The sequence below is a fragment of the Phaethon lepturus genome, unplaced genomic scaffold (genome assembly GCF_000687285.1).
Source record: "Phaethon lepturus isolate BGI_N335 unplaced genomic scaffold, ASM68728v1 scaffold43178, whole genome shotgun sequence".
In the NCBI taxonomy this organism is placed as follows: Eukaryota; Metazoa; Chordata; class Aves; order Phaethontiformes; family Phaethontidae; genus Phaethon; species Phaethon lepturus.
Window position 1 is genome coordinate 1 of NW_010556260.1, and position 9,385 is coordinate 9,385.

At 39.1% G+C, this 9,385-nt stretch overlaps 1 protein-coding gene across 1 annotated transcript; it reads left to right on the forward strand.

The window, feature by feature from the left end:
- Nucleotides 1-1,248: 1,248 nt before the first annotated feature.
- Nucleotides 1,249-7,131, forward strand: CNIH1 (cornichon family AMPA receptor auxiliary protein 1; the record flags this gene model as incomplete). Its single annotated transcript, XM_010292421.1, has 4 exons — nt 1,249-1,317; nt 4,592-4,704; nt 5,641-5,784; nt 6,605-7,131. Coding segments are annotated over 4 exons (354 nt in total), but the record flags the coding sequence as incomplete, so codon positions are not given.
- Nucleotides 7,132-9,385: the final 2,254 nt, after the last annotated feature.

Here is a 9,385-nt window from a genome sequence, read left to right on the forward strand (position 1 = left end):
GGGACTGCCCCGACCCAGGTGCAGGACCCTGGTCCTCACCTTTGCCGTTGTATTGAAGAGGTGGAAATCTGGAAGTGCTTGCTTGTGAATAAAATCAATTTTTCAAGTGCTGGTAGGAGAGATATCCATGTCATGAAACAATATTTTAAATAAGTGCTGCCTTTCTAAAGTAGTAGTTGAAAGTGTTTTAGTCTGAAGTCAGTTTGGCTGCTTATTTAACAGAAGTAATGAGTTAAGTTGCATTATTTTCATGCTTTATATTGAGACTTAGATTTTGGGATTTTTTTAGAAGTGTTACAATTTTTTGGAGAGTTTTCTGTCTGGAGCCTAACACAGGGAGAGCTAGCCAAATAGGAACCTACCTTGGATCATCTGTGAGATACTGCTCCGGGAGAGGACATGTGGAGGATGTTGTTCTTGGTCCTGTTTCAAGCTTTATAATTATCCTTAACAAAATTTGTTCTCTTCTAATATTGGCCTTGTCCTGTAACCATATTGGGGCTTATACTAAATATAGATGAATCTCATACTGATAATAAGTCGGTCTGTCTTAAGACTTTTTTAATGTTTAGCATGACATTTGTTCTGTAGAAGTGGCTTTTGTTGTATTTCATGCTGCATCTTTGTCTGTTTTTTACCACGAAAAGGTCAAGTATACATGTTTTTTAATGGATGCACATTTTGGAGATGTATGTGGGGTCAGCATTTACTTTGAGAGTAATGAGACAAAACGTGGCTGCTTTTAAGATTGCTATTGCTTTTTCTTCATTAATGAATCTTGTGTCAGGTTCCTGCTGGCAACTGGGAGAGTCATTTGTGGTGTTTGCGGTCAGCGCAGAGACAGTGTCTGTGCACAGAGAGCGGGTTTAAAAGCTGCTGAAAGGGCACTTGGAAATCCCTCGCTGGTGGGGAGGTAAAATGGCAGAGTGGGCAGAGGCAGGGGTCTGTGAATGCCTGAAGTATCTGCTTTCTTGTTTGTATAACCGCTTTCAAATGCGTCTCAGAATCATAGAAGTTGGGTCGGAAGGGACCTTTAAAGGTCATCTCATCCAACCCCCCTGCCCATGAGCAGGTCTTATCTGGGTGTTTAATGACATTAGAACTTCCTCAGGAGAAGTTGATGTTCCTGAAATGGATGGCAGCACTTGGACATTAAGGCTCTGTTCCAAAATGTTACTTTTCATGGATAAAATGGATTGTTGCTCCTGCACTGAAGAATTGCAACTGTTTCCCTTTTTTTTTTTCTAGATTATAGCATTTGACGAATTGAAGACGGATTACAAGAATCCCATAGACCAATGTAATACACTCAATCCTGTAAGTAGCATGCTAAACATTTTTTAAATAAATATATGTAAAGTGCTTTTTTGGGGTGTTATCTTGATATAATCAAACTAGGCAGTAGAACTGCATCTGGGTTGACAAAACCTAGCTGTTCGATAGAAGTTCTAAGGAAAATTCTTTGTCTGATTCTTTACTTTCAAGTTGAATATTCTGACTGTTATTAATCTGCTGGTGATCTTGTCAGCTGTCGTACTAACATTCTTTCAATCTGCTTTCTACATTTTCGGCACAAAGACAGTTGAAAAGGTCAAAAAGATTAAAAGAGTCAAAATTGCATTAAAGGTGTGTACTGCTTTTCAGTTTAATGTTTTTAATGCCACTTTCATTTTGTTAGGAACATTTGTAATACTATTAAGCTCTTTTGTTTAGTGTGCCTGTTCATCTGCTCGTTATTCGTTTGTTGGGGTTGATACAACTTCATGAATTTCCATATTTTGTGCAAAACAATTTTGCTTGCTTACCCAGTGAAGTGGGGAAAACTGTTACATGCCTGTTATATATGTCCTTTTGATTAGCTGGAGTAACTTCAGGTAGAAATAAATAGTACTTCTCAAGCAAGATTTACTGAACTCTGACATTATAGGAGACTAGTTGTTTTTTAAGTATTGACCAAGTAAATTCTGATCGTGTTCGAGGAGTTAGGTGGGCATAAAGTGATAGGCATTCTCTTCACCTCTTTGTTTTATGTTCCAGGATCAGGGCTGTATCTTGGTGTCCTCTCTTGGATGCAACTCTGACACTTCTTGGTTTGTGACAAGACTTTAAGACAAACTATTTGCTTGCATTTGTAACAGGCCAGTAATAAAAGGGATGCTTGTTAAAGAGCATATAGTTTGATACAGCAGGGTTTTTTTCTGCATCTCTCATGGTTTTTACTTTGGCTTGGTGTGCCCGGGCTGAGGTAGAATGTAGGGGCAGCACAGCCGTGTGGCCTGGACTTCAAAACACTTCATGGTGTTTTGAGAAGTAAGTAAATGATGCAGATGAAAAATGAATTTAAAGTAGCGGGGGGTGGGGAGAAACGCATGGTAGACGTATGGCCCATAAATTGACAGTGAGTGTTACAGCGTGAGAACAGGAGGAGAAGTGGTAGGCAGAGGATTGCATTGCAGAGAGTGAGGTTTGCTGCTCGGACAGCTGCGCATCTAACAGTTTCCCTTGCTTGGTCTGTTTTACAGTCTTTCTGTTACAGTATGGGGGAAGGCAAATTCTCATTATGTTTATGCATTTTGATCTTATCGCGACCTTTGAAGTAGTATAGCCCGCATGTTTAATGCAAATATTAACCTTCTGTTAACCCACATGCATGTAGTACTTATTGATATGATAGCTTTGTGAATTGAAAGTAGTAAGTAACTTAATATTTGCTGTTCTTGTGAAAGTAGATTGGCCACTAAAAGTGAAGTTAAGATCCAGACGCTTGAAGGGAGCTGATAAACAATGCTGGACAAACACACTGAAGTGTTGTTTGCCTCTACAAAGAATCAAAAATCCTGGTAGGAATTGAGACACCTCAGTAGAAAGATTAGCCCAAAATAGTAACTGCTTAGTACTCTGTTGATGCCTTCTCTTCCCTGCTCCTGTTATAGTCACATCTCTTCTCAGCAATGACATTTCTTCCTCCCTCGCATCTGTAATAAATATCATGGTAGAATATGATATAGAATATGATTTTAGGACAGCCAGGGAAGATAAAATGTGGTAGATTTGAAAGAGACAGGTATTGTGGTGTGGGAGTAGCATATCATAAACAAGATAAAGAAAAATGTGTTTTGAGATGCGTAGTTGAATAAACTGCAGATTTTCAGATCTGGTAAATCTGTCTCAGCAGGCGGCCAAATGCATTATGTTTTGGATAGGGTGGTGGTTGTTGTTGTTCTAATATAAATAATTGCCAAGTTGTAAATGGTAAGTATACAAAGAAGGATCTGGGTAAAAATATTTACTTGAAACATTTCATGTATGACAGCTTATTTTTGTTGATGCAAGTTTGCTTTGTTTGATATTCTTCATTTGGAGAAGCAGAACGTTGTAGCAAAGTAGGTGGTGAGAATGTCTGTTGGTAGTTTTTAGATTTCTAGGAAGATATTTTGGGGGTTTAAAAGTCCCTGCTTAGAGAGAATGGCAAAAAAATTATTAAACACTGAAGCTTCAGTGTAGTCATCCTATGCAATGTTAGTCATATCACACAAAAAAAGAAGGGCAGAGTGTGTTTGCGTGCATGTATGCGTGCACAGGCACGTGTGCACATATACTTTGACAATTTAAATCTTTAGGTAGAAATGGAATATTTTTCACAAGGAAATGTTTTAGTGGCCCTGAGCTGAGAAGTGAAAAGCTTAGAGACTTGCTTCTTTCTGAATTGCGTGATAAAGGAGTAAATTATATCACTTTGGGGTGACTTGTTTTAGAAAATTTTACTCTTGTGGTGGGTGTGAGATTTTGCTGGCTCTTTGCATGCATTTAATCTATGTATCTCTCCATATTACTCCTGTTAATAACATTAATACTACCTGGCATTTCACGCTTTCTGTGATTTCATAGTAACTGATAATTAGCTCTGTGGGCTTCTGCTGTAAAGCATGATGCTCTAAAGCATGCCTGTTAGGTACTTGTGAAGGAAAACGAAGCTGGCTAATACGCCCTAAACCGTACATGCACAGCTGCTGTCGCTCCCTCCCGCGCCGCGGGCAGCACAGCGCTCGTCTTTGTGCAGACTGATGTGCGTAACGTTGCTGCTGATTTGGTGTGATAAAGCTTTGTCTAGGATACTACATTTTGGCAATAGCTTGCATTTGAAAAACCAGCTATGTGTGAATACCAAAACAAAGTTGTAAAACAGGAAAACACAAAACATCTTTTTGCTTATAAACTGTTACATGGAGCATGTTTCCTACTGATATTTCTCTGTTGCATGAACAGAAATATCTTGATGATCTGTTATTGTAGGTCACGTATAAAGTGTGGAATCTGTAAACGGCGCCCGTAATTTAATATAAGCAATAAAAAAATGGGTCAATCTCAGCATTTAATTTTATACATTTTTCTTCTTGGTTCATGAATATCATGTGAAAACAGCAAGGCACGTACTGCTGGTTGCTGTTTTCACTTTCTCCAGTCTTGTTCTTGTTAGTGTTGCTTTTTAATAATATTTTTTTAAACAATAGCTTACTTCCCAAAATAGATTAAACACTACACATTTTGCTCTGAGTACTCGAAACTTCTAACTCATGTTTTTCTCTTCCAGCTTGTACTTCCAGAGTACCTCATCCATGCATTCTTCTGTGTTATGTTTCTCTGTGCAGCAGAGTGGCTCACACTGGGTCTCAATATGCCTTTATTGGCTTATCATATTTGGAGGTAATATTGACGAGTCCGGTATCTCTGTACTTATGTTACTTGTTACTCATTCTCCCATTGCAGTGCTTCCTGCTAAGTGTTCTGTGTCTTTGGCAAATAAAGATATGATGTTGAGAAAGTTTATGTCATGGCTAAAATAAGAACCATCGCTTTGCTTTCTCTGTCACTTTAATTTGTTATTCTCTTGTGCTATGCAAGAATCGAGTTGTGTTGTGTGTGCGTTAAAGGTAACTGACGTGTCAAAGGTGTAGTAACACCACAGATTGGCAGTGTGGATTGGCAGTAAAAGCAGCAATCCTGCTTTCCTCCTGCTGCTAAGACATGGGCACCACCTCTCCTTGTGCTGGCGTTAGTCCTGTGCAGATTGCCGCAGGAGGGAGCTGGTCTGGCTGAAACGTAACCTAGCAAAACAGCTTTCACTGGGTGGCTGCATCTGTGCTGGTCCTGGCGTGAGGAGGAGTCAGAGGGGTGGAGGTAGGGCTGTTCCTTTTGCCAGTAGCCTGTGCTAAACTACGATTTCAGGATCGCTTTGGATTGACCCGTATGAGTATTCCTTCAGCATGGCAGCTAGCACGCGTTTTATTAATGAGTTAGTGTTTTACATTGGTCTCCAGCTTTTCCAACCCTTTCAATAAGGAATCCTGTTTTTCATTTATTCATACATTTGTCCTATTTCCTTCTGGTGTGCCAGAGTTCAGCGTGGTTTAAGACCGAGGTGAGCTGTCGCGGCACCGTCTGTGAAAGCTCTTCCATAGGCACGTTTAGTTCGGAGCTTCGTATTGCTCTTGCAGTTCACCATCTCCTACGTGGAGCTGCTGGAGTTTGCTGTAAGGGGTGTGATTCCTTGTCCCGGTCTGGTGTTACTTGGTGGGTGGGGGGCAGGAACCAATGTTTCCCATCGCCGTCACCTCAAAACTAACTGTGCATCGCTTTCAGGTACATGAGTAGACCTGTGATGAGTGGTCCTGGTCTGTATGATCCTACAACCATCATGAATGCTGATATTTTAGCCTATTGCCAGAAAGAAGGATGGTGCAAATTAGCATTCTACCTTCTATCATTTTTTTACTACCTATATGGGTAAGTTTTTTTTGTTTTTTTTCCTCTTGTCTATCATCTAATCTTCAGTCTGATTTTTTTTTTTTTAAATGGGGCTTCAGTGCAGAAGGCAAATTTTGTACATAGGAACATACATAGTGCCAACTTTCCTGAAAAAGAATCCACAATCACTATTTATTCTTGATTAAAACACAAGTCTTAATTTGGTTGGAATTACCGTTTTCGAATCTGTATACCATGATTAGAGACTTGAAAGCTCCAAGCTTCTCTTCTTTTAAGCATAATATAATAAACTCCCCCAGTATTTTCGTTAAGGAGCTGGAACAGTAATATTTTTAAAGTAGGTATTTTGATGTAAATGTAATTTTTGTTGAAGTCAAAGGTAGAAGAGTCATTCCAAGAGTGAAAAGGGGTTGGAGGCACAAAAGTCAGTGCCACTGCCTGGTTCCACCTCCCAATTCTTCCTTCAAAGCAAAAGCCAACTGGCCGCTTGGTGTTCACATCTGTTCTGGGCGGTGTGACACGGGAGGCGGCATGCAGTCCTCCTTCCTTTCGGCATGATGCATCGCTTAAAACACATCTGGAATAGTTTAGGCTTTTAACACGTTGGCACCATGTTTATACAGGGTTCCCTGTTGTAATGTCACTTGATGTGGTGATGACTGGTTGTTGCATCAGTTCATGTCCTGCTTTATAATGCCTTTCTTGTGTGCTTTGTGTAAAATCTTCAGTCACGATCCATGTAGATGCAGATTTGTTCCTTAGAATACATGACTGTATATTAAATGGATAACGCTAATGAAAAAATGCTGCATCTTAATATTTTTGTTTTATTTTCCAGCATGATTTATGTTCTGGTGAGCTCTTAAGAAGACAGTCAGCAAGCTTTGTTCCAGTTAAATGCATGCAAAAGCCACAAACCATGGATTCTTTACAATGAGAACCTCTGACCAAGATTAAATACGGAATCTGATGATCGCATTTGCATTAGAAAACAATGACTCCCCTATTTTTAAAATATTTCCACATTTTATACTTGTGGAAAGACTGTTTTCTTATATTTTACTGGGACACTGAAATTAAAGAATTACATGTAAATTAATATAAACATTACTGGGTTTTGGAGAGTTTTGACTTTGCACTCCATAAGGAACAGCCATACTCTTCAAGTAGGTATTCATTACTGACTAGCCTTAGTACACTAGGGATTTTCTTTAGGCTGGGCTTTGTAGTGGCTCATTTGGACTTGTGTATCCCACTCTTTAACTCTAAATCAGCTGTAGCTGCCAAACACTTGGGAAGGACTGGAAGTGCTCTGTGTGTTTTACCTGTAGGTGACGTTGGTCTTAAGAGACGAATTCATGGACACAACTGCAAAAATAGGAGTTCTGTTTTTGTTTATTTTATTTTCTATGTGGTTAATCTTTCCCTGTATATGCATGGTTCAGAGACTTCTGTATTGTCACGAACGTTAGGCTTGCTTTAATCTCAAGCATATGTCATTGTGATAGGAGAAGTTGAATTGTCCATGAAGGAGTGAATTTAAATGATGATTTTTTTATTAATGTCTGCGCTATTTTATTAACAAATGGACAAACCTACAACATTTATCAAGTCCTGTGATGAAAATACTCGAGTTTGAGTAATGCTACAGACCTTTTCAAAGCAGAAAGCGAGATTGTGAAACTGCCCTACTGTTCCTTGGTGCAATAATAATAATTTAAAAAAATCTCCAATTCAGAAACACTTATTTTTACCTGGTGCCTTGTTGTGTTTTTAAATTGAACAGATACTTGCTGTATTCATTTGTTTTATGATGGTTAATTTCATTACCTTTTAAAAATAGAACACTGAATCAAGTTATGGCTGGAAAAGGGAAGCTCTGGTTTCCTGCTTTTCTTTTTTTCCTGGGTGTGCAGCTAAATAGTAGATGGGCCAGGGGGAAGATGTTTCAGCTGAACTGGTAATACTGCATTGTAAATTATGACTGCGAACAGCTGCTTAATTTAGGAGTAATAGTTAGGAATCTTTTTCATTTACCTGTGCTGGAGAATAATGAATAGTTTCTTGAGTTCTAGTAAAACATTTTTGTATAAACTGTTTATTTGTTCACTTTGGGTGTCTTGGGTGTTAGATGCAATAGAAGTCGTACGAATGGCTGCGCTGGCTTAGACCAAAAATCCAGGTACTCTGATACTGCTGTGTTGGACAGTGGGCAGTGGCAACGATTGAGGGGGAAAAACAATATTCCACAGGGCAGGTATTGAATATCTCTTCCTGAATAGTAGGAAAAAGTGTTTGGAAAACCTACTTGTTACAGATTTCCTGAGCTAGAGGTTTGGCATTGTAAACGGCCCTTGAATAGCTTTTCTTCCATTAATTCAGTTGTTGAGCACTTTTATAACTGAGTGTGGAAGATACCCTGAGACAGTGAGTTCTGCAATGGAATTACTCAGTATGTAAAAAATACTTGTTTAAAAGTTCTGCCAGACTTTATGTGGTGCCTCTAAGCTCTTATTTTTTGAGGTATATTGAAAATTTTCCCCTTTCCACATTATTTATGCTGGACACAATTGAATAGACCTCCATCATGTCATCTTTCAAAGCGGAGAAGTCTTAATCTCTTCTTGATTTGAAGTCCTTCTATGGCTTTGTGATTATCCTTTCTACTCTGCAAGTTTTCCTTTTCTAAGCTGGAGGAGACCAGAACTATTGCCATCACACAAGATTTGGGTGCCCAGGGGATTTAGAGTGGCAGTTGCTTGCTCTCTGCTACCAAATTCCTCTCTTTTTCTAGTACACTTGGGGTATGAGAATTCAGGCTGTGATAACTCCAAATCTTCTTTCCTAATCTGATGGTTTATTACTATGTATATAAAATAGTTTTTCTTATGTGTTTCTTCTTTGCGTTTATTGATGCTTAATGTCACATGCCATCATTGCTCAAGCGTTCAGCATTACAAAATGTTTGGGTTTTTTTTTTTCCCTGAATGTCCCAAAACATTCACAACAGTTGCAGGCTTTATCTCACAGCCCTTGTTTTCTGTGCAAAGCTTTGCAAGAAGCCCGTCCTCACCAAAAAGTTTTTATTCCTATTCTACAATCCCTTTTGATCAGTTGTTAGTTGACAAGAGGATTTCCTTCCTTGTGCAACACTAACTTTGAGCTTTTAGCAAAGGAATTTTTGCAAGGCTTTCTTGGAAGTCCTGAATATTGTTCCTGTTGGATCATTATTTTCCTGCTGCTTAGCTCCTTCAGAGACTGCTGTAAGATATGACTTCAGCCTGTGTAAGCAAAACTAATTAACTCTTTTGTATGTTTGTATATTTATTAATCTGTTATGGAAGTGAGACTTAACTCATAGTCCCTAGCTCTCCTTGGCCTTCTAAAAACATCTTTTTCCTTTGGTACTTGAGCTGATCTAAGTTACACACCCAAATAAATGCAGGATTTATTGACGCAAACTGATACTGCTTCTACACCCCCCCCATCCAGCTGTGGAACGGTGATGCGGGCTTTCTTCCCAGAGCCAAAATTTACCTCACAGGGTGTCAGAGGATACCTGGGCGCTGAAGCAGACGATCATTGCATCCTCGGAATGGGACAGAACTAATTTAAATGT